The sequence below is a fragment of the Ciconia boyciana genome, chromosome 13, assembly GCF_034638445.1.
Source record: "Ciconia boyciana chromosome 13, ASM3463844v1, whole genome shotgun sequence".
Classification (NCBI taxonomy): Eukaryota; Metazoa; Chordata; class Aves; order Ciconiiformes; family Ciconiidae; genus Ciconia; species Ciconia boyciana.
The window spans coordinates 8,663,752-8,688,663 of NC_132946.1; the positions used below are offsets into that span (position 1 = coordinate 8,663,752).

The following is a 24,912-nucleotide window of genomic DNA, read 5'->3' on the forward strand; positions in this document are numbered from 1 at the left end:
AACCCAAATGCTTATTTACACAAGTTAAATTGTACTGAAGCTAAGTGCAACATGAATCCTTTCTGGTGATTGGAGACTTCTGAACTAAGATGAATACTTTTAAAGAACAGACATGAAAATCAAAATGCATTGAAATATTTTTAGGTAAAAAAAATAAATGTTTTATATAAACTTAACATACAAGAGAGGTTAGTTCTTCCCCTACTTAAACAGGAGAACCTAGTCTCATATGTTCATCTTGTTCTTCAGAAAGCAGTCTTATTCTCTCTCTCAGTATCTTTATTTCTTCCTCTTGCTGTCTCACCTTCTCTTGTAGGTTAGAAATAACCTGAAAATGAGAGTCAGTTTACTTCATTTATAGACAGGCAAGGAGAAAGCCTTATTACCTATTTGAATTGTGTTCGCAATTCACTACGGACACATTCTGCATACACATCACAGCTATTCTGCATGTTTGATACTACAACTTAATCCACAAACAAAAATGTGTGTCAAGGAAAGGGAAAATGATTAAAAGATTCTACAGAGCTGATGAAAGCTTCAGAAGCTTTTTTGACCTATAAAAATACCTCAAGCTGTATGTAAATCAACTGCCCAGTCAACATAAAGTTGCCTATACTTAATGACCATTTATCTCATTTCACCAGAAACATGAATACGGGGGCTAAATACTGTAATCAGGAAAAAAAAAAAGTCTCAATCACACAATCCTCTTAAGTTAAAAACAAAACAAACAAAAAAACATAATATAGGCAGGGAAGCAAAGGGCATTTTCTTTTTATATTTCTTTATCCTGTAAAGGTTGAGGTTACTGGCATAACTTACATGTTCTGTGGTATGAAACAGTTCGCTTTCACGAAGCTGAGCAGCAGTTGGTCTTTCTGTAGATCTCTGACTGGTGAGAAGTTTAACATACTTGGCTTGAATAGGCCATTTTTTGTAGAAAGTATGAGGAATTTGGCCATTCCTTAAATACGTAAGAACTTTTGTTCTTTCCATTTCTGTTCCAAATGGTTGGAAGAGTTCTAGCAGGATAACACCCATGCTGTACATGTCTGACTGGTAATAGCGTGAAAAAAAAGTTCTGAGAACTGGTATTTTTAATTACTTAATAGATTTCTTTTTCTCATTAAAAAAATCACGATATGAAAAAGTTTCACAACAATGAAGTTTCATGATGATATAAAAAGTATCATGACACTACCAAAGGAACACAAACTCAAATCTATATATATAGATTCTTCAAGATGATCTTAGAAACACAAATTTTTGCATTAATACCAAACTAGAAGGCAAAGTTGAAATCCATGTTTCAACAAAAACATTAGGAGTAACAGTAGGAGGAATATTTATGTATTTACCAAATATTATGTATTTACCTACTGAAAGGCTTGTTTTATTCCTATTATCTATCATCATGTGTTAATAGAAAAAAAAAAACAACTCCCTACCTTGAAATCATAGTGAGATCCCTGCAATTGTTCTGGTGAGGCATAGAGGCAAGTCCCCACACCTGAAGTATGCATCAGTCCTTTAAAAGACAATTTAGACTTAGCGAGTGTTACATTGTTACCATTTCACTGAAGAATTTAATATTTAATGGTTTTACTATCCTAAAAACCCCAGTAAGCTTTTTTCTCTTACCATTTATTCTTTCTGTCTTAAACCACCGGTCTGCATCATCCCAAAGAAGGTCTTTGCACGCTAATCCAAAGTCTCCTATTTTTACGTGATGATCTGATCCATGTAGAAAGATATTTCTGGGCTACAAAACAAGATAGTATAAAATCTAAAATCTATACAAAGAATTAAAGCAATTTCAGGTGTTTCAAACTCTAGAAAATCCAGTGTTTTACCGGTATAAGATGATAATTAATTAACACTTTCATTAGTGAGAGAGAAAAAATAGTCATAGCTGATACCAAATTAGGTGTAAGGAACACCACTTGGGCAGAAAGACCACATGTGAAGGATCTATGAAAAAAGGAAGAAAAGCAAAACAGGAAAAACAAAGATTTAGTGGAAATATAAAATACTTTTTTTTTCCCCCCCCAGCAAAAAATGGGAAATTTGCAGAACAGTAATGGTAACAGGAACAGGCAAGAGCGGACAGCAAATTAGACCAACTGATGTAGGAGGAAGGAGGACTAAATATCATCTTTGGGCTAGACATAATGTAAAACAAAATATACTTTTCTATATGATAAGCACAGCTGCAACATGCTACTTGGTTCTAGGAAGCTGCTATGAAAAAAAACCAAAATGATGAGAGACTTGAGTAGAGAGCACTGACTGGAAAAACTGAAATAGTTTTATCCATATATTTTGGCTTTAGGACCACTAAGGAGGAGAAATGCTAGCACTATGTATCTAGAAAAAAAGACATACTTGCCACATAAAAGAAAAAGTAATACGAAATTACTGGCTTTACTTAGTTTGTATCACAAGGCTTTTGAGCTTAGGTAGGTTTGGATGAGAAGTGAAAGCACTATTGCTTAGTACAGGGTTTCTACTAAATAGAAATTAGCACTAGCAAGAAAGCAAAGGCAACTTAAGCCTTTCTTTTTTTCATTGTTAAACTCCTGCTGGTTTTATAGTATTTTTAAAATGTTTTAAGATGTTACTTCAAAGCAATTCTAGAACCAGACATCCTGCAACATCTCAAAGAATGACACTGTTCAAGTGTGAGATTCCAAATCCTCTATTTCTGATTATGGATTTTCATTACAGAAATTAGAATTCCCTTGTCTATGAGTAACATAATCAAAGGAACCAGTAGGCCTGCCACTGTGTTTTCCTGGGGGCAGAGGAAATAAAATTCATGCCATGAAGAGCTATATGAAGTAATAATGGAAGATGACAGTAGCACTGTTAAAGCTTTACTAGCTGATCATCCTATCAGTGAAACAGCAAGTGCTTGGAAGGACCCTTACACCTCATAGACCTGCTCTCCCTCCAGGTAACCATTTGATCAGGATTATAATTCGTGATTAAAAATACTTTTAGATCAATAAATGTTACATTTTTAAAAAAAAATGGACAAAAGAGGGAAGGTCCCTGCATAGATAACTACTTTAAAGACATAAAAGAAAGGACAGGGATAAATGGTCAGCTTTCACAGTGAAGGGTATCATCAACTGATTTTTGTATGAATCTGTGCTGAGAACTACACTGAACAACATGTTTGTAAATGGTTAGAGCAGGGAAGGTGAATGGTGAGATTACAAAGTTTGCTGGCAGTACTACGTTATTCAGAGAAATACAGATGAGGTCTGAATGCAAAGAACTGTGGAAGGATCTTGCAGGAAGTATAATGACAAAAGGAATTCAGTGCAAATAAACAGGAAAATGTAAGTGAAGGGAAAAACAATCCCAATTTTAACTATGTAACAACTGTCTCCCAGTTGACTGTTACAGCTTAAGCATAACAGCTTAAGAGCTTAACAGACAGCTCTAAAAATGACAATTTAATGCTCAATAGCAGTCATAAACCAAACTACATTACCAATTATTGGGGGGGAGAAGGAGATCAAGAGGAAAACACTGTGATACCATATGAATTAATACACTGCCATCTTCAATACTGTCTGCAGTTCTGAGTCTCCTATCTCAAAAAGCACATAAGAGAACTGGAAAATTGTGCATAGATCGGAGACAGGAATGCTGAAAATTTTGAATGGCTTCTATTCAAGGAATCACTAAATTTAATACACAAGACAAACTGTTAAGTTTAAAACAGATTTATTAAATCACACATGGAATGGAAAAAGTGAGTAGGAAACACCATTCAGTATTTCTTCCAAAAAATGAAATAGGTGATATCAAATTATTGGTGGCAACTCAAAACTAGGGACATTCATCCACACTCACAGCACGGTTGAACTCTGGAGACATTGCTGCAGGATGGCTAATTAACACTCATGTGAGTTTAAAGACAAATTCTAGAAATATCCGTAAATGGCTATTAAGCAAGATGCTACATATAGTTCAAGCAACCACGTAAATTTGTTTCCTCCAAACGACAGTATACCTGACTTAATGCAACATATGGCAGAATCCCATCTATTGATAATTTTGAATGTGAATTTTGTTTTACTCAATATAAACAGAAACCATAACCAGAAGTAGTATCTATTGACTCAGACACACAACACTAATCACTGTTGAATATACTTCTTACGCTGTAAACAGCCCTGCAGAGAAGGACTTGGGGGTACTGGTGGATGAAAAATTAGATATGACCCGGCAATGTGCGCTCGCAGCCCAGAAGGCCAACTGTATCCTGGGCTGCATCAAAAGAAGCATGGCCAACAGATGGAGGGAGGAGATTCTCCTCCTCTACTCCGCTCTTGTGAGACCCCACCTGGAGTACTGCCTTCAGCTCTGGGGTCCCCAGCACGAGACAGACATGGACCTGTTAGAGCAGGTCCAGAGCAGGGCCATGAAGGTGATCAGAGGGATGGAACACCTCTCCTATGAAGACAGGCTGAAAGAGTCGGGGGTTGTTCCTGTAAAACAGAAGGCTCCAGGGAGACCTTACTATGGCCTTTCAATATATAATGAGAGTTTATAAAAAAAGGACAGAGAGAGACTTTTAGCAGGGCTCGTAGTGACAGGACAAGGGGCAACAGTTTTAAATTGAAAGAGGGTAGATTTAGATTGGACATAAAGAAGAGATTTTTTTACAGTGAGGGTGGTGAGGCACTGGAACAGGTTGCCCAGAGAAGCTGTGGATGCCCCATCCCTGGAAGTGTTCAAGGCCAGGTTGGACTGGGCTCTGAGCAACCTGATATAGTGAAAGATGTCCCTGCCCATGGCAGGGGGGTTGGACTAGATGATCTTTAAAGGTCCCTTCCAAGGCAAACCATTCTATGATTTTGTAATCTAGAGGCCCAAGCACTGCCAGATTACGTCTGTATGTACAGATGAGATGGAACTTCTGCTTGCTTACACTTCTTCTGTGAGCTTCACTGGCCTGAAGCTGAATTATGACGACTTCATTTCTCATGCTATAAAACTAGGAAATAGAGGAACTGAAGGCATAACACCATCTTATGCATTCCTGCTGGGCACAAAGCAGCTGTGGTTAGCAAATATAAGTTAATGACCAAGCCTCTGTTAGGTCACGACAACTCATAAAATTTGTTCTGCCAACTGAAGTTTTGGGACCTGTTACTATGTTACACCCTACAAGTCCAGAAGTTTTAGTCTAAGTAATATTATCTTAATAAAAATAAATTAACTTAAAGCAATGTTTTATGTTACAGAAATAACAAGAGGCTACACAGCACTTCAACTTCTCCTACTAAATTTACCCTACCTAAATTTACCCTACCATACTCCTACCCCACATAGCTGCAGGGTCACTAAACACAGAGGTAGCAGCAACTTTAATCGCCTCTGGAGCAAACATTAACTTTGCCAGTCCAACCTGTGGGAGAGCACTGTCTAAAGCAAGCAGAATTTTAGGTGTCAACACAGCTTGCATCCGTTTACCATTAGGTAATGGAGCCAGCGTAAATACGCAAGATCATGAAGAACAAACAGCTATTCATGAGGCCTGCTCAGGTGGCAGAAAGGAAAGTTGATCTTCTGTTAGAGTATAAAGCAGACACAAAAAGTTTAACAAGAGATGGGCAATCTCCACTCTCTTCATTTCTTCAATGCAGCTCAAATTTAAAAGATACAGCACTGTTGAACAAGTTGCTAGGCTTCTCATATCCACTGAAGTTGAGAGATAATCAAGCACACCTACCCACTTGGACTTCTGTTCTCAGAATTTCAAATGCTGAAAGACTTTCTTATAACATTATCACAGAAATTATTGTCTCTGCAAGATATCTGCAAAATCACTATTATAAGAATATATGGTGAAAACAATGAGCACTGTCTCAAAAACAGGCTCCCAGTAACTGTATGGAAGTCTTTATACAACTACCAGAACTTTGGACAGTAAGGCCATGATGATGCGAAACAGGAAAGCAAACTGAAAAACTGTTGACCCTGAAACAGTCAGCAGAAAAGTTAAAATTAATCCAGAACGAAGATTTTGTGTTTTCAAGTAGTTCCAAGTTTCCACATGTGGAGTTTTAATAATCAAGATTATTTTTACATTAATTTCCTTATATAGCTATGGTATCAGATGCAGAGAACCTCTGTAGGAAGCAAAGTAGCAAAATACACATTCACGTCCTTGCAATTAGATTCTAATAGTTGGGGGGTGAGGGGCTACCTGTGCTTCACATTAAGCCAGCCAGTAAGTCAAAACTATTCTTATGATTACAGTTCCAAAAAAAACTTCACAGGAACATATAAAGGGCATCCTATTCTAATCATTCAAAGCGTTATTTTAAGTCTGCTCTTTGTTACTTTTAATAGGAACGAAACCAAAACTTTTCATTCACTCATTAACGTCACCTACAATTTCAGTTCCTTAGAGGAGACAGCAACCATTTTGAAAGACAGCAATTATTTGCAACTGAGGGAATTTTTTTTTTTTTAAACACAAGTAACTATGACTTGAACACATTTTCAAAAACTAACTTATATGCTATTAGCAAACTGAGGCGTAGTCAACGGGCTTTGCTTATTTTTACAATTACCTAAAAGACTTTTTTTTTTTTTTAGGTAATTTAGGTCCTACCGTGGTTAAGGAAAGACCAAGACAAAACAAAACCAATCTGACCATCCCTGTTTAGGACAAGACAATGGCTTCACAAAGAAGACATTTGCAGAGCTTAATCATAATTCATGTGTAAGTGAATTGTGTACTATGCTTATAGTAAAGAAAGTATAGTACTAGTATTTTGGTACAATGTATTTTTTCATATGTAACATAGGTACATTCTTAAGAGCCCAGGTCATCTCAAATTTAACTATGAAGTTGCTTTCATTCTCCCATAATGTAAGTTATCTTTGTTTTCTTTAACCTCAAGTAATAATTCAATGAACTTACTTTAATATCTCGATGCATCACTCCCATGCTGTGGATATAGCATACTCCTTCTAATAACTCTTGAAAAATTTTCATTGTCCAGCGGACATCCACAAGATGGTATGGACCTTAAAACAATTTAAAATCTAAATTATTTCAGCTAATTTTACTGAGTTATTTAAGTTTATGGGGGTATGTCTTGTTGAATTCTGTTTATTTATGATGTGGAAGAAATTTTTAACAGAACGAGCATAGTTTAAAAATGGAATTTCCCATGCTTCTCCTAAGATAGTATTTTTGAAACAGCAAAAAGTCACTAACCTCAAAATTCCAAAAGGGAAAGTTCAGAGGACATGAACATATGTCTGCCTGAAAAGATTCCTCCAAACCCCATCAGATAGTTACTTCATTATGAATTTAACAAACTCTTTACTTCCATATAAGTGCTGAATTAGAATGAAAAATACAGTTCCAGATAAAATCATACTAATTTACATAATGACATGTTTTCTGTATTGATTTGCACCCTTCCTTTTTGGATCCTAATCCTTCTGCTGTTGTGCTACCCTCTGAAATTCCTACATCTCCTCCAGCTGTAGCTGTCCTAAATAAACTTACCATCTCGTTGGTTTTCCCATTTCCCATGTTATTATTTTATTAAACTACATTGTCTTCCTACTCTAATGACCCAGATCTAACATGTCTGTTGCCACTTTGAACACTCACCATTTACTCCTACTTGGGTTTCTGTTTCTTAATGTCTAACCTATGATAGCATTAACCTTTCCTCTCCTGTTGCCTGTGAAAATGTGTGAAAAGGGCATTTTGCAAGGTCAAGTGCTCTAGTAATTCTGACATTCCCTGACCAGGAATGTAATCTTTTAGCTTATGAAAGCTAAAAAGACTATGATTTGAGGAAAGATTAGTGGAAATCAGATGATAGATAGTCTCTCCATGACTGAAGAGAACAACAGATTTATCTTAACAGTGAGTAAAACTAAGATTAAACATCAATCATACAGTTTATGTCTTACGATCTGTGAAGCATATGCTTTTTTTATACAACCACCCCCAAGAACGGAACATGTCTCTAATGCTTTAAGAGCATTAGACTTGTTCTTCCAAATGTCAACAATTATTGAAGACGGCTTGGTATCAGGGTGTGAGAACCATTCTGGCCACCCAAGCAAAGTAAATGTTAGATTCTTCAGACCAATGACAAATTAGCCTGCGTAGGAGTTTTGACTCTTAAGAACAAACTTAAAAGCTTTTAAGTATGTTGTAACCTGTCTGGAACAAAAGATGTATTTATATTTTCCACAGCAGATAAATTAGCCTGTGAAGAGCTCTATTCTGTAGCAGCAAGACTACTACCAAAGCAAAATTTCAATTATTTAAACAGCTTACTGAGAAAAAGCAGATTCTGTCAATAAAAAACTCTATTCCAAATAAGTAGTATTGCCCAGGCTCAGATCTCTCCAGGTAACAACTATGCCTCAGGCATACATTCATTCTTTTTTAAAGCATTGTCTAAAACTCATGAACTGAAATCTCTTTTACCAACATCTATCATACAAAGATTCAATACTAGCTGCTATTTGATTAAGTGAATAAAGAATCTAATGAGAAGATCCATATGACAAGCTGCTGAAGTAAAACACAAAATCAGGCAAGTGGACTTCCAGTTAGGAAAAAAGAAATATTTGCTTTATAATGAATAAGTAAATTTTTAAGACAGTGATGAATCTTACTGGAAGTTTCCTCTGTTCTCTCGCTGCATCTTTTATTACGGTCAACAATCCAATCCCACAAGGATATTTCACACAGTTGCATTTGTATATGAAGCATCAAACAATACTCCACCTAACAGAAAAATAATGGTCCATGATTTAGCCACTGTAATATGAACTGTATTTCCTTAGTTATTTTCTTTAAAGCTAATAAAAACAAAATGTTTTTTAAACTAAAAAAACCGTTAGATACCAAAATGACATCAAATACAGTATTACTAATCTACTACATTCAAGAAGCAGATGCAACAACACTATCTAGTTTTGGGGTTTTTTTTTTTCCTTGTTCCTCAAATTTTAACAATTGTTGTATGATAGAAGCTAAGCAAACAGCCAGCTACATTCTTTAATATTCAAATTTCAGTTTAAAAGCTTCTAGACATACTGAACAGATGTTCATTCTGGCTTAAGAAGACAGTGTAAATTAATATAAAATAGCAAAAAAATTCAACCTCTTGATATGGAATTTTATGATTTATTAACATGAATATGTAACTTCATACTCAGTTTCTGATAATGTTCTAGTTCATTTGATAACCTGGACAACTCAAGCAAACACCTTGAAAACCTTGGATTTCTTGCAAGAGGGAACTCCAAATGATAGCAAAAGCTTGAAGCATTCCAGAGCTGGCTGTGTTATACAAAACATTTCAGTGATATGAATGCCAACAAAGTTTTAGAAGCATTGGCAGACTGGTGATTCCTTGCCCAGATTCACTTCTCTTTTTCACACGTAATCCTACACTGTATAGGCACTACATTACATACCTAGACACTTTCATCAATAATATCTGAATTAGCTGTCATTACTGAATGCTGAAGATTTTCAAGTTTGATGGGTTTTTTTTATGCAGGAGTAGTACCTTTTATTCATGTAGGTACTTTGAAAGGACCCAAGATGACTAACACATGGAAACTTTCTTGTATGCTGAGTTTTGCCAGCTCCTCTGGTCAGCCTCCTTGTAATGGTGTTACCCACTTAAGTAAAAATTGTCTGCATTTTTGGCTCTAATCACAGTCTTTTTTTAAAAAAAATTTATCATTATAAATCATTCCTCTGTCTACCAAACTCTACTTTACAAACATCATTAAATTAGACAGCAGTTAAGTATATTTAAAGAGAACTGTATTTACCTCAAACTCTTCACAGAGAGCTACGTCATTCTTGGAGCATTCTTCAGTGCAGGACTTACTTCCAGTGCTAGCATCTTGATCCAGACTAGCATGAGGTCCCCGTGCTGAATGATTTTTCACATCAGTTGATCTACTGCTAACACTACTTACAGAGTCTTCTTGTAATTCTATGGATAATTCACATTTATTTGGTTTCATACACTCTTTACTATTGCTGTTTGTAAAATCATTCCTTACATCCATATTCTGCACTGATTCACTACCCAGATTTCTAAGACTGGTACTGTCACAGGACTTCTTTTCTTGTGAAGTAAGGTCAGCGAAGATAATTGAGCTACCACTTTCTGCACTCTGAATATGACAGTGATCACTGAAAATAATAAAAGGAGAGAAATCAAAATATGTACACAGTTTTATACCATCTATTTGTGATACACCATTCTGAAAACATTTTTTTTTTCAACTGCAAACTACATTCCAGAGTAAGAGTTCAGCTGCTTCCCCATATAAAACTTTAGGATTACATAATTGGCACTGTAGGCTCCAGCCTTTTTAATACCTTCCCCCAGCAGGGATTCCTGATAGCTGCCCCAGACAGCTCATAGATACATACAGTACTAGGTCACAGCATTCACTGTACAGAAGTATGATGCATCTCCATTCCTTTAAACTTAGGAGGTTACACTGTATTTCTCATAGGACTCCATCTCCTTATTGAAAGGGCTAATCAACACTTCTGAGAAACAGAAGGCCCCATCACTCCAATAAGACTCCACAGCACTAATCAGTGTTGCTGATTGGCACAGAACCTTTGAAGTAAACTTGAAGCCCAGTACTACATTCAGGCACTCAGAAACTGAGATTCAAAGAAGGCAGAAGTATCCAGTAACATTCTTCAGCTTACGCAACCAGAAAAGAAACAATGACAGGCTAATTAAGACTTTTTTCCATTGTAATTTGGAAGCAAAAAGCATTTGTGCAATATATGCTGAATTCTGTACTCTTTTAAAAAAAAAGCCTTATGTTACTTTAAAAAAAAAGCCTTATGTTAAATCCAAATTAATGTTATCACTGAGATTTATAATACTTACTTGCCACTCTCTTGCTCCAAATATAATGGATGAAACTCCATTATTCTTTTATCTATTGGATGAAAAGATAAATATGGAATTTTACAAAACAAAGCATGTGTTACAGTAATTATTACAGTGTTATAGTAAATGTTTGTTTACTATAAATTAACATTTAAGCTACAGCATCTTACTGAATTTCACTTCATTACATGTAGGTATCTTTTTCTCTATTTCTGCTGCTGAAAAAGGTGGGTTTTAGTCTACTAAGAAGCAATCCTAATATGTTTTTCATTTTTCTTTAACTTAAAAGAACATACATGTTGTACGAGGTCACTGAAAGGGTTGTACTGGGCTCTCTTACATATTCACCTAGATTTCACCTTTAAGAAGTTAGCCTGTTCAAAATTAGGGCTTATAATGTATATAATAATACACAGTTAAAGAAGCAACTCCACAAGGCACCAGCCTTCACATCACCCTGCTGCTGTTTCGAAGACAACTGATATTTTGGAAATAATTTTCATTAAAATTGTATATTTATGTGAAAAAGCAGTTTGCTTTAGCACACAGAAGCAAATATGAAACACCGATCTTGTAAGCCAAGGGAAACCACTAAGTACCAGAGGACCTACCTATAGATCTAGTTATATATTTACATTATTACCATTAAATACTTGTGAAGTACTCCTAGCACTAAAGAGTTGCATCCTTCGAGATTCTCAGTATCATTGGTTAAAAAGTCTTGTCTGTTTTACTATACTATCAACTTCCTATGCATTTTCTTTTGTGCTTATAGCTGAGTGGGCGTCAAGTCACTGACTTGGAAAGCAATAAAGTCATATAGACCATAAGCAAACCTCCCACTAAGAGAGGATCAAAAGATTTAACTGCTAAAGGCATTCCAAAAAGGGACAAGAAAGAAAGGGACCAACAGATTAGGGTTACAAAGGGACCAAAGTGTGGAAAGAGACGAGAACAGAGAAACTGAAGAGAAAAAAAGAAGGCAGGGAAGAAGGTGCAAAATGAATATAAAAGTAGATAAATTCTCAACAGTTGCAGACAGTAGCTGATACCCCAAAAAACAGATTGCCCTGTCACTGCAGAACTATGAAACGCAATTCATCAAATCTAAAAACTTGCCCGTGGAAAGCAAACTAATCAGGAATCTTTTTTTTTTTTTGCCATTAAAGTGTTTATTTCCAGGTTCTTTCAATTTTTTTACACTCTTTTCCTGATAGGAAGAGAAGCAGAGTGGGAAATTTATCCTAGTTTTGCTACAACTCTGAGATTTCAAAACATAGTAGCAAATTTGTGGGGTTTTTTTCCTCCTATTCATCACTTCTCCCCCAATATCTGAAGTGGCTTATCCCCAGTATCCATTCTTCTCCTTGTCAACTCACTGCTTATTGCATTAAAAGGTTTTCATTGCATTCCACTGAACTTCACACAACTTTAAAATCCTCCTCATATATTACCAGAAGCGAAGCTAATACTTCCACAGTTCCAAATTCATCATTAAATAACAGATAAGTTGTTAGGCAAGAGATTGAAGTGCACAGAGGGACATGAAGACCTGGTGGTCACCTGTAGTTTGCTTTTTTTTGGTTGTTTTAAGGAAGGGAAAAAAATATTTTATCAGAGAAGTAATACTCTCCTGCAAATAATAGTACAGAGGTTATAAGCAGGATGCAAGCAAAAACTACACAATATGCTGTACTTTCCTTTTGGGCGTACTGTTTGAACTTGTTCCATCCAAGCAGTGTGATAGCCTACAATATTAGGATGCTGCAGCCCAGCCAGCACTTTAACTTCTCGTAGCACCTAAAAAGACCAAAAAGAAACAGTATGACTGTCCTTTATTCTGAGTGCTTAGTAAACCCAAAAGATAACAAAAAAATAACAGTTTCTGAGAGAGAAAGAACAGATAAAATTATCACAGTAATGGAGAACATTTGGAAGCTTTAAAACAAATTATGATTTTCATAGCTGCAGAGATGATTGAATTCAAGTTAATAATATGCTTCTTTTAATGGACTTAAATACCTCATTTACTTTTTTTTCTACTAGGTATTGATAGGGTCAAATCTTTAGAAACTCAGAATGCGTAAAAAACATTACTAATGTTTTTGATGTTTTGGGAAACATTAACTGCATTACTAAATTAAATTAGAATCAGCTAGAGCAGACAGGGGGTTGAAACAGAGATGAAACACAGGAAAAAGAATACCTTCATGCAATCTCTTCTTGTAGCCTTCTTAATGTTAATTTTTTTAATAGCATAGAACTGACCATCTAACTTGTTTCTGACCTGAAAACAATTGCAATAGGACAAAATTAGATGTTAATGTGTTTAGATTAATGAATTATTAAATCCTTTAGAACCAATTATTTCCTAAAAATTAATTTCTGCACTCCATTCAGATAACCTCTCACCCGTATCAGAGAATAAAACTGGGATTAGGCCCCAGCTATCTTAGATAAGGATACTCTACTTTTGCCTTCTTTCAGGACTGCAAACATCTAATCCAATCTTTGGGAAATACAGAGCTTTACAGCTATCTTTCCATCAATAAAAAAAATGGGAATAGGTCCTGATAACTGCTTAAACAGGTTCTCAATAGATCTGTGAGACCAGAACTGTCATTTACATATGGCACATACCACGTGGGGAACCTTAGGCTGGCCATACACTACAAGTATTTAATACAATTCAACACTGGGTTGGACAGTTTACATTCATATTAAGGCTGCTTTTCTTCAAGCAGCCACAACTGGAACATTGCGGTGTGCAGACTAATCAGTTCCTGTGGCTGTTTTAAGCCAATATATCACAATACTTCACACAAGAAATAAGGGATTTTCATTCACTTTAAAAGGGTCAAAATACACAAAGTAAAACATCTGATATATCCTGCCTCTGACAAACAGAAAACAGAAACCACAACTGAGCATCTTTTGAAACAAAATGCCAACATCCTTCACATGTGTGGGTTTGCACCTGTTCTATTGGGAAATCAGTATTTTTGTTTTTCTATTAGAAAAATAAACAGAACAGCCAAAACAGTAACTCTAAATTTCAAAGAAAAACTAGATATAAACTGATCAGTTATAAATGGAAGGTAAAGAATACCTTGTATACTTTACCATATCCTCCTTTTCCTAGCCTTGCAACCTCATCAAATTCATTCAAGTATCGTGAAGTCTGTGCTTCAAAGATAACTTCTTCTTCCCTAATCAAAAAAGTTAGGCTGCGTTAAACTAAATTACAACTTGTAAGTAAGGTACTATATAGGCTACAGGTGTACACAATCTAGAAATACTATTTACATTATGAAAAGAAGAAGAAAATACTTTGACATTACCATAGTGAATACTGAAAACCAGCAGACTGCAAAAGCATGTACATATGCTACAAATCCACACTGTCTGTTAACAGAAGTATTAAGATGATTTCTTTAAGTTTATGCCTGATAAATCTTGTTTTCCTGAATGGTGGCACTAACCATGAGAGTTGTACTGAAGAAGGAATTTTCACCAGATCATTTTGAGAGTTTGGAGAAATTTTCAGGTTTTTTTCTATGTTTCAGAGCCAAAATATGAAATGCAGTATTAATTAAATTCAGAGTGGAGCACAGAGCTTTAGGGAAGGAGTTAAGTTTAATATTTCTAAATGCTTTGAATACATACCCAATTGCATGAGAATCTCCATTATCAAGTTCCTATGAAACAACAAAATCCAACATAAAAACATGCCATACAGAATAACAGGTCTACCATGCCATCAGCACAGACAACTTAATCAAAATAGAAACTACAACTATGTTCTTAGAAGAAAATGAGGTTACTGATAGCCATTCATTCTGCGGACAGCTTCACCAAATTAAAGTATTATTATCCCACCAGTAATCTCCTAACATCTCTCTGCTGGAGAGATTACTGCTCTTTACAATTCTGCTGGCAAACAGGATAAAATGAGGGCTCTAAAATGTGCTTAAGACAAAATTAACTAGCTTAGTTCAAGCAGCAAGATAAGCAAACTGGTCTGATTCAGCCTGAATCACATTACGCAGTATACAAATTATGCCCTCCACTAATTTAAATAGGAAGGTGTTAACATAACTGGAACAGTTAAAAGTTGAAAATGGATGTCTGTGCATTGCCGAAAAAAGCTGTAGCCATACCTAAAACACCTTGCCTGTGTTTATAAAGATTTTTTTAAACTTTTTTTATATTATTATTTAATAAGGAACAAAATATTGCTGGCTTCAAAAGCTTTGGTTTGCACCTATAGAACCAGAACATGCCACCCCAAACAGCTAAGGTAGAACGGGAGTACCATTTTGTATAATTATTAAAAAGACCCAATCCAATATTAAAAGAACCCCCAAACAAAAGCTTCTTTGGACGCAATGATGTGTTAATTCCTTAAGGCAGAGGTTGCCAAAGAAATTTAACAAAGCTTACCCCATTAAGTATTTGTCGATTAGCTGCTTTCATTAGTTGAGTAATGGCTTTATTATGCTGCAGTCTTACAGTACTAAATTCATCACAGAAGGCAAAAGGGGAGAGCAACCCTGTTCTTGTGAAAGCCTGACGAAGTACTGTACAAAGGAACAGAGAAAGGTCACATTAAATAAAGCCTGCCAATAAGACCATGTAAACAGTTTTTTTAAAATTAGAAACTTTATTTGAAAGACAGTGCATCTGAAAAAAATGAACAGTCACTCCTACTCTAATGACTTTTCCCATACTCTTAGCAATAAAAACTAATTAAATCCAAACTAGAGCTGCACTGTGGGAATCCCTTTGCATAATACAGTTATTTGTCATGCCCTTCATGGTCACAACTGCATCTCCTCTTCGTCCTCATCTCAGATGAATTATACAAACATCCACCCATTCACTTACTTGTTACCCTTGCACTAATTTTGATCAGTGAAAAGAGAAATTCAAAGCATGTTCACTATTATAAGGACATGTTTACAATAAAAAGTGGTAATGTCAAAATTTTCTAATTCACATACAAACTCACACATTTGTGCACATACTCATAGTAAAGAATGAAGTCACTCCCTTCCACCCCGCCCCCCCCCCAAGCACCACATCTTTCTCAGCTGGAATAAAACAACGCTGTGGCAGACAAAAAACTAATAAATACTGGAGACGGGTGCAACTGCAAAGATGCTACAAAAACGTACTGAAAAGTTTTAGGAGTTACAAGGTCTTAAAACAAACTTCCTCTAAGAGGTTTTTTTTAAATGTTTCTTCGGTACCAGTATTCAAAAAATCAGCCTATTACTTCATCTTTTAAAGGAGATAAAATTTACTGTAAATGAGCCTATAAGACATCAGGAATTTTGCTACACAAGCCTTATGGACACAGTTACACACACCAGAAAAGTGGGAAAAATCCACCCTTGCCAACATGAATATACCAGCCAAAACCACAGAACAGATACAATCACTGCAGTATGTTTTTCTTTTATTCAACAGGTTTATTCCACTTGGGAAACTGGTTTAAACTATACCAATGGAGGAACATCATTTTCCACAGAAGTACACTGGGAAGCCAAGCAGCTACATACTTTGAAAGATGCCCAGGTTGGATTTTTTTGTTCCTCTCCCAAAAGGAGGAAATTTGTTTGGGTTTTTTCCCTGATATTTTTGGTTTTGATAGAGATAATAGTAAGACCCAGGGCCAAACATCTACATCAGACTTCAAGAACAAAAAAATGACAGTTGTCTTCACTGTTGTTACTGGATGCTATAAATGGCTTCAATTTTAAGTACAAGCAATATATTAGGTTTTATTTTCTACAGTCATGTATAGTAAGGAGAAAAACCCTGGAGATTGGTTCTCAAATGCATTAAGTATGTGTCTAAATGAACAAAGTACCTAAGATAAGTCACATACCAAAAAGACAGATTTCAAAAGAAACACGTCACACCTAAAAATGCAAGCTCCCCGAATTATATCAAAAGACTTTACAGGAAAATAAAGGACTTACAAAGGTATTTACTCTTTCACAGACCATAATTTTGAAAGATTTAGTGAAGATTATGCTACAGCTATTTCTTGATATTTTTATTAAATTCCTCTATCTGTGTTTTTAGATCAGATTTAACAGTTAGATAATTTACCCTGCTACCTTTCTTATGATGCAACTCACATGATTTAGCTGTAACAGATCTGTTTGATCCTGGCATCTACAACAATATTCTGTTACTGTTTTCAAAAATAAGACAGGTCCTCATTCCCAGTGAAGTTGATTCAGGGTATTCATCTTCTTCTCAGAACTACTCTTGTCCCAATGGGATGAGACCTATAGCTTTGTGTTGACATTACACTGTAATTCTGCACAGAAGAATCTGGTATATATTGCAGTAAGGCAGTTTAAGAGACAGGAAAGAACTACGCTTACTAACTTCGGAACAAACACCTCAAATGAACGGGGTTGTGCGTGTACATGTGGCAGAGATGCTCCAGCAGCGACACAAGCAGCAGCTGGTTTTGGATGGTCGAAGTGAAATTCACAAATTTTTGTGTCCCGTTTGCAACTCGCAGCTCCGCCGGCACATCTGATTCTGGAAAAGGACAGTCAGACGAATGAATTTAGGTCTCAGTATATGCCTGTTTACCAAAACATCAAAACCACATACCAACCCACACAGCTTCAACACAACCCTGGCCCACAAAAAGGCACCACACGAGCTGCCACTCCGCGAGATGCTTAAGACACTAATTAGGAACCTAGTTATAATTAATTTTTATAAGTGTCTATAAAAATAAGGTAACCGGAGACGACTAGGCTCTCCCCGCGGGAGGGGGAGCTCCCACAGCGACCGCAGGGCAGGGAGCGCTGCCAAGGGCCTGCCCGCTCTTGCATCACCCCCCGCGGCTGCCGCTTCCTCGAGGCGACGGAGAAGGAAGGGAAAGAGGATCGCGGCAGTTCTACCCTCCTGCCCACCCTCCCAACCGGAGGGAGCCCGGGGCCCGGCCGTCACCGGCGGGAAGGCTCCCCCACACCTCCCGCAGAGGACAGGGCTGCCGCCGCGGGCCCCGCTTACCGTCAAAGCGCGGCTCCGGGCTCTCCTCAGGAAACTCGATGGCGGGCGGCGGCGCGCGGGGCGCCGCGGCCCTCGGCGGGAACCCGCCCCGCCACATGCTGGGCGCTGCGGTCCCGGCCTTCGCTCCGGCCGGTGGGGCCTGCCCACCTCCCTGTGGGCGGCCCCGGGGGCCGGGCCAGCGTTTATGGCCGCTCTTTGAGCGCAGAGCAGTAAAACATTAACTGGAGGAATAAATCGGTAAATACAGCCCGGAAGGCAGAGACGGGCGGGAAGGCTACGGCCGAGGAAGGGGCTCGTACCGAAGCTTCGCGGTGGGGAGCTGCGGCGTCCCCTCACGCAGCGGGGCTGGTGGAGACCCCTTACCTCCACGCGGGGCTGCGGCTCCCCGCATCGCCCGCGAAGCGCCCGGCAGGGCCCCCAGGCCCGCGCCGCCCCCTCAGCCCCGCGGGAGCCCCCTCGTCGCAGCGTCCTCAGCCCCTCGCCCTGACCGGGGGTCGCCGAGCCCCCTCTAGCGGCTCCCGGCAGCGGCACAGGGGCGGTGCTGGTCCCCGTGTGACCCGGAGGAGCTCGCTTCTCTCCCCCCGCCGCCGCCGCCGCCTCCTTTCCTCCCCCCGCCCGCTTGCCCGGCCGGCGCCGGGCCCCGGATGCAAGAGGCCGGCGGAGGGACGTCATTGTTCCCCGACGGGCTGTAACAGTAGGCGGAGCGGGCCGGGCTGAGGCGGGGGCTGCGGCGAGGGGGACCCGGCAGCGCCGAGTCAAGCGGGGCCGAGCCAGGTAATGGGGCTGGGGGGGAGAGTCGGGCCTGGCGGCGGCCTGGCAAAGCCCGGCAGCGCCGCGTGCGTCTCCCTGCCTGGAAATCAATGGGCCGGGGGGGAGGGGCCGGCCCGGGAAAGGGAAGGGAAAGCGGCCGGCGGGAGCAGCCGGCTCAGCCCAGCCCAGCCCGCCGGGACGCCGGCCGGGCACTCGGCCGCTGCCCTCCTGGCTGGCGGGCAGCCGGAGGGGGTGGGACCCCCGGGCGGGGCGGGGCGCCGTCCCCAGCACGCGGCGGAGGGACCCAGCCCCGCCGCCGCCACCACCCCCTGGGCCGGCGGGACCGGCCCCCTCCCAGCGCGGCGGGGGGTGGCGGTGCCCGGCGCGATGCCTCCGCTCCGCGCCCGCCTCCTCCGTTAGGCGCCGGGGTCCCGCCGGCGCCCGCCCGCCGCCTGCCTCTCCCTCCTCCTCCGTCTCCTCCTGCCGGCGCGGGGACTCGGCGTTGCCTCCCCGCGTCCCGGTGCCGGCGGGAGGGCGGCCGGGATCCCCTTGCCCCGAGTCCCGCGGCGCGAGCGGCGTTGTTCCCCGCTCGGCGAGGCGGCGGCTCCCCGCGGGGCCTGCCGCCTCCCGCTCGGAGGGTCCGGGTTCGATTCGTTTCCCCTTCCTGCCGCCCCCCCCCCGCGCCGGCTCCCCCCGCCCCCCCGCCGCGTTGCCATGGGCACGGAGTCGCCGTTGGGCGATGCCTGCCGCGGTCCTGCCTCCGGACGGTCTGTAAGGCGCGGGCTCGGGCTCGGGCCCGGAAAGGTAAAGACGGGGCGGGGAGGGCGGGCGCTGAGGCGGCACGGCACGCCGCTGGGCCTGCCCCCCGCTGGGCAGGGAGCAGCGGGGCTGAGGTGCGCGGTGGCCCGGCGGGGCTGGGGCGGTGTGCGAGTTGGAGGGAGAAGGGCGAGGCGAGGTGAAGCGGAGGCTCCCTCGGAGCCCTTTCCCGGCCCCCCTCGCCTGCGTGTCGGGGTCGGTTTTGTTTTGTGTGTGTTTGGGCTCTTGCCGCTCCCGAGCGCGGACATGTTGCGTGCAGGCGTGCTGTGCCTGCCCGTGAAGGCAGCCTGCTGTCTTTCGGCGTCAAAACGTTCTCAGGAACTTGGGGAAGGCAGAGCAGAGGGTGGCTGGGTTGGTGCTTCAAGCTTAGCGCTGGTAATAGAAGGGCATCGGAGGCGGACGGTTTAATTTTAAACGGGGATACTGTGACCCGTTGAAGGACGCAGGGGTGGATCGGAGCCCGCCTGAACTCGCTGTGGCCCGGGACGAGAAGCCGAGGTGGGCACCGGGGCTGCCCTCGCTGCTCCCCGCCCGCCCGCGGACCCCAAACGCGGTGCCGCCGCAAGAAATGTCTGCGCCGAGAAACTCTCTGCTGGCCCCCGGGACAGCGGGGCAAAGAATATTTAAAGTTGCTCTGTACTTCACGTACACGATTGGCTTCCAATTAAGGGTAAAGTGATAATGAATTTCGCGTTTCCCGGCTTGGTGGCTGGATTATTTTTTAATGAAAGTAAAACTAGTGCGGCATGTGTGTGTTTGGGGTGTTTCTTAATTTCCTTTTTTTTTTTTTTTTTTTTGCTTACAGTAGCGTTGCAGTGTGGAAGTGTAGTTTGTAATTTAGCGATGTAAACGTGCCTGGTCTTTGTATCTATGCTATAGTAGTTTTCTATTGCTCCTTATTTCTACCTAGGTATTTTTGTGTATGTTGTTTTTTTACAATCCCTGCTGAAAATGTTTGTTTTGTAACGAGGTAAATGCATAATCACTACTCCCTGGGTAAACACTGTTTTGTGAATGGGATCTTGTATAACATCTTCCTGAGCTGTGATTTATTGTATACAAATTTATTGTATACAAATTGGAGACCAAATATTTATATTTAGATCCAAGTCATAACTGATGTGTTTTGTAATGAGACTGCTGAAAAAAATCTAAACAACGCTGATGCAAAGCCCCAAATGGGAGGAAAGTAACTGTTTTATCTGTTTTGCTTTTCACTATCATACTGGGAGAAGTCTATTATAACATCCGCACAGGGAAATAACACTCAGTACGCACAACAATGTAAATTTATGTTCAGCAGTAGTATAGGAACAGAACTTGTATGTATGTTGAACAATGGGAGAGGAAAAAATATCAGTGTTTATAGTTTTTGTACTTCTTTGTCAAAGAAATATTATGTCCAAATTAAGAATTATACTGACATATTTTGAAGAAGTGGTGGATCTGATTTATTCTTACTAGTGTTATTTGCTGTCGTATAGTGCTTGATACCTGGTAATGTATCACTCAGTTGTCAAAAATAAATGAAAAAAATACTTAAGGCTTAACCTTGTTGGTCAATATAACACTGAAGCTTTTTTGTGATAATATTCTTCTGTTTGCCTTTTGCTGCAGTCTTGATTCTGGTTTTTGTCCCACAAATATGTTTTAAATATGTTGTTGAAACACTTTCCCTTTCAATCTGAAAAAGGAGATGCCACTGGTATCCGCAATTTGAAGACTGGATCTTATCTGAAAATCACTGAGCCCAAGAACTGCCATCTTAGTCTTCCAAATGGACAAGGATGTCTTCATTTCTTAGTAAAATGAGAGGGAATTTTCCAGTTTTGTGTATTCTCTTCTCAGAAATGGGAAATGTGTATAGAGTGAATTTTAAATTGAAAATTTAAAGGGAAAAAGATCTAATTAAAGGCTTTGCACATAATTTGTCTTTTGTGGGACAAGAAGTTCTCTAATTTACTGTGCTTTGTTTAATCTACCTTAAGTTTTACCAATAGCAATCAAGTTGTGCCATAAATCTGAAACTGCTTTATGCTTTATTCTCTCAGTTATTTCAGTATAACAAAGCAGCTTATGCTTTAAATCCTCAGTTAAGTTTATAGTTTCCCTAAACTTAGAGACCCTACGTGCTATAGTAAGATAGTAGCAAAAATTTACATATAGAAATTGATAATTGATCATGTAATTATTCAGCGGCTTACTATGCACACACAGTTACATGTATTTAAAAAGGTATCATATTGAAACCTAATCAGCATTTTAAAAAGCACTTAATATCAGTTATTGCCTGTGTCCTTGAGGGCTGAGGGTTTGTTTTGCTTTCTTTTACATTCAGCAAGCATTTCCTTTTTATAGCTTACATTCCTCTGTTGTTTTGCCAGAGAAAAATGTACAACTTCACATAAGTAGAACTGAAAAAGATGCTTTTTGGTTCAACTTTTTGGTTGATAGTAAGAGTTGTAAATGTGATAGGTGCAAAATACCACATGTACTGCTGCCAAAATTGTATCCAAACAAATATTTCTTGGAGGGGCAGAAGAAACCCAGGCAGAAATAAACATACTAGTGTTTTCTTGCTCTCCTTTCCTAAGATTTCTCAGAGCTATATCCCATCTCTGTGTCTCAGAGGTGTGTGGTTCCCAGGAGTGAAAAGATGGGCCAAACAGCTCCTCCTGGATCTTAACAGGACAGCACTTGAATGTGCCGCTGCTCACAGCTCCTTTCAAAAAAAAGGTCTTCATAACTGTAATGGATTAAAATCCCTTGAAAGTGTAAGAAATGTCATCAGTCACCAGCTCTGCAGAAGTTAAAAGTAATATTGATACAGTTTTGATGGAAAATTCTGCTTTGTGTGTTTAGTTTTGGTTGTTTGGTTTTTAAATTGTTCTTATCAGCTATTTGGTTCTTCAAGTTATTTCTTTGAGACTAAGTGACAGGATTTCTCCTATTCTTTTCTTTCTGGAATGCATCTTGATGTTCTTCTGTCAACCAGAACTTTTGCCTCTGTTACAGATATGAACAATGACCATAGTTAACAAGCCAAAATCTTCAAAATCTAAAAAATCGTCATCAAGGCGGTCTGACAAATCTAAGAAACCCCGTACTAAAAAAATGACGTCACGCACCGCAAATTTGGGCCGGGTACCACCTGCAGAAGATCCAAACAAAGTCTCTGTGGAGAAAGGACCCGGAGGTGCTATTTATTGTAGATCATCTCAAAAATCTAAGCCTTTTGCCCAAAGAGATCTAGGTAAGTGTGTCTTTTGTCCTCCCCCCTTTTTCTTAAAAACAAAACAAAAGTCGAAAATGCAGTTCTTAATTGTTGCACTGCTATAAAATGGGACTACAATGAATAAAGACTTCAGTGGTAGGCTTTGATTTTGTGAATCCCCAATGGCAACTGAAGTGAATGGTGTTGCAAAACTTAGTTTTCTCTATCTACGATCTATTAGTAACTTAGGTTTGATCTATTTAGTAAATTACGGGGAGCTTTTTACAATACACAGACTTATCCAGGTCTTTTCTGTTATGCAGAGAAAAGTATGTTTTACCATGCTATTCATGGCTTCCGTCATTCACCAGTCTTTGAATGATAATGCTCCCCAGGAAGAGATCTGATATCTATAGGATTACCTTCTGTGCTAGTTAGTTGCTTATGTTCCTGTCTTAGTTCTTTTATTTATTACCATATAATTACAAGTGTAAGCTTGCGGTTTATGTTACAATAAGGAACAAAACAATAATTTAATTAATAATCGGATTAAAGACTATAGATGGACAGAAACCTGGCAAAAGTTACTAAAATCAGAATGGTAGTTTGTCTTGCATTAGAAGAATTAAAACAGATGAATAAACTATTGTCCGAAAGAGTGTGTTGACCAGCAAATTTGAGTGGCAGCGTTAAAGCTGTGGATCATATGTTTCTGTGTTTTGGAGTATAGCTGGTTCTTCTGGGTGCCCCTGCAGAATGCTACTTTTAAAATGTCCTTCTTAAAACAAAAACAATACATCTCTATTTTCTTGCAGTTGTTAATGATGGAATTGCCCCGCCACAAAGGATTCTTTTTCCACCTGAGAAAATTTGTATGGATTGGCAACAAACACAAAGTGTTGGAGTTGGACTGCAGAATCTCGGCAACACATGTTTCCTTAATTCTACTCTACAGTGTTTGACCTACACGCCTCCTCTCGCCAATTACATGCTTTCTCTTGAACACACCCAGTCATGTGAGTACTTTCTAACATTATTATAAATCTGTTGGACAGCTCTGAAGGTGAAAGAACAACAGTGATTCTGTGAAGAAAACTCTTAGTTGTCCTATTTTATCTGTAGAAGCTGGCTTTGAACATGATCTTAAAGGTCTTTTCCAACCTAAATGATTCTATGATTATATTAACAGGAGCCTCAGAATAGCATATAAAGTGCATTTGTTCATTTAATGCACCATGGTAAAACTTTAAAAAAAAAAAAAAAATCATTTCTTGCTTCATGTGAATAATGAAGTGCATTGTAACGTAAAGCATTTGATGAACATTTGGCATTTAGGTTTCCTGCTGGTAGAAAGGTGATAAAATTTAGGATGTTGACATTGTAGATTCTTAGTCTTCGCAGCCTAGATACCGTAAAGCACTAATACTGTGATAAATGATATGTTCACTGTTGACCCATTAAAAAAGAAACCACCCTAGAAAGCACTACGAGCTAATCTTTTATGAACTCAAATAGAAATTTGTGTGGGACTGTATTAAAATTTAGACTGACTTTATTTAGAATAAAGTTTTGTATTTTTTAAACCCTTGAATTTGTGTTCTTTGAATTTCATTTTTATACTTGAATTTATTTAAGCCTAGGAGCCTCTTTTCATATCCATATATGTATATTTTTACAAAAGCACCTGTATGCTTTCTAGTCTGGTATCTTAGTATTTATTCCTAGAAATTTAACTGTGTTTTCTTGCCATATATAACAATTATTTCAGTTAAGAATCCTGTTGAAAAAAGGAGGGCAGAAATACTAATACATACATTACTTTAATCTTTCCTTTCTCCCAGAGGATTCTTAGCTCTGTGTCATGTAGCTCACCTAACAGCAGTGTGCTGAAAATAACACACATTCTCTCTTAGTGCTGTATCATCAATGTCAATATTGTTTCCTCATGTATTCTGCAGTCTGTGGAGTTCACATTCTTGTCAGCCTGCAAAAAAAATGACATTGCAATAGTTACTTAGATTTCTCATCAGAAAGTGCACTTTATTACAGACCTAACTGACATTTTTATTCTATACAGTTCTGCGTAATAAAATGTCACAAAACTGTTGGGATATTGACAACTTAGGAGAAGAG

General features: G+C 39.5%; 3 protein-coding genes across 4 annotated transcripts in view; 2 read left to right on the forward strand and 1 right to left on the reverse strand.

Moving 5' to 3' along the window:
- Nucleotides 1-68: 68 nt before the first annotated feature.
- Nucleotides 69-19,338, reverse strand: EIF2AK1 (eukaryotic translation initiation factor 2 alpha kinase 1). The gene is made up of 15 exons (XM_072878492.1): nt 18,000-19,338; nt 17,358-17,516; nt 15,396-15,532; nt 14,619-14,650; nt 14,062-14,161; nt 13,159-13,239; nt 12,653-12,752; nt 10,950-11,001; nt 9,859-10,228; nt 8,686-8,797; nt 6,956-7,062; nt 1,645-1,765; nt 1,452-1,531; nt 826-1,059; nt 69-328 (listed from the first exon to the last, which is right to left on the reverse strand). The coding sequence occupies exons 1-15, from the start codon at nt 18,094-18,096 to the stop codon at nt 206-208; spliced, it is 1,905 nt and encodes a 634-aa protein (XP_072734593.1). The 5' UTR covers nt 18,097-19,338; the 3' UTR covers nt 69-205.
- On the forward strand, nt 5,352-5,956 carry ANKRD61 (ankyrin repeat domain 61; the record flags this gene model as incomplete). Its single annotated transcript, XM_072878360.1, is given in 3 exon segments — nt 5,352-5,581; nt 5,583-5,760; nt 5,762-5,956. Coding segments are annotated over 3 exon segments (603 nt in total), but the record flags the coding sequence as incomplete, so codon positions are not given.
- USP42 (ubiquitin specific peptidase 42) overlaps nt 18,552-24,912 on the forward strand; it is a 20,741-nt gene continuing 14,380 nt past the window's right edge. The window contains exons 1-3 of one of the 2 annotated variants that reach the window (XM_072878489.1): nt 18,552-18,773; nt 22,581-22,818; nt 23,595-23,795. In XM_072878489.1, coding sequence (XP_072734590.1) covers nt 22,590-22,818; nt 23,595-23,795 — 430 coding nt within the window. In that variant the 5' untranslated portion in view covers nt 18,552-18,773; nt 22,581-22,589. Of the gene's footprint in view, nt 18,774-19,573; nt 20,236-22,580; nt 22,819-23,594; nt 23,796-24,912 lie in introns of those variants that run through there. The other variant, XM_072878490.1, reaches the window with a different exon arrangement.

Bases quoted from the DNA above. Each gene is read 5' to 3' on its own strand.
- EIF2AK1 (XM_072878492.1), bottom strand. From the start codon at position 18,096: ATGTGGCGGGGCGGGTTCCCGCCGAGGGCCGCGGCGCCCCGCGCGCCG. The intron at 13,240-14,061 runs GTATTCTTTACC...AATTGTTTTCAG, and splicing joins GATATGGTAAAGTATACAAG to GTCAGAAACAAGTTAGATGG. The intron at 12,753-13,158 runs GTATTCTTTTTC...TGGTCTTTTTAG, and splicing joins CAAGAAGAGATTGCATGAAG to GTGCTACGAGAAGTTAAAGT.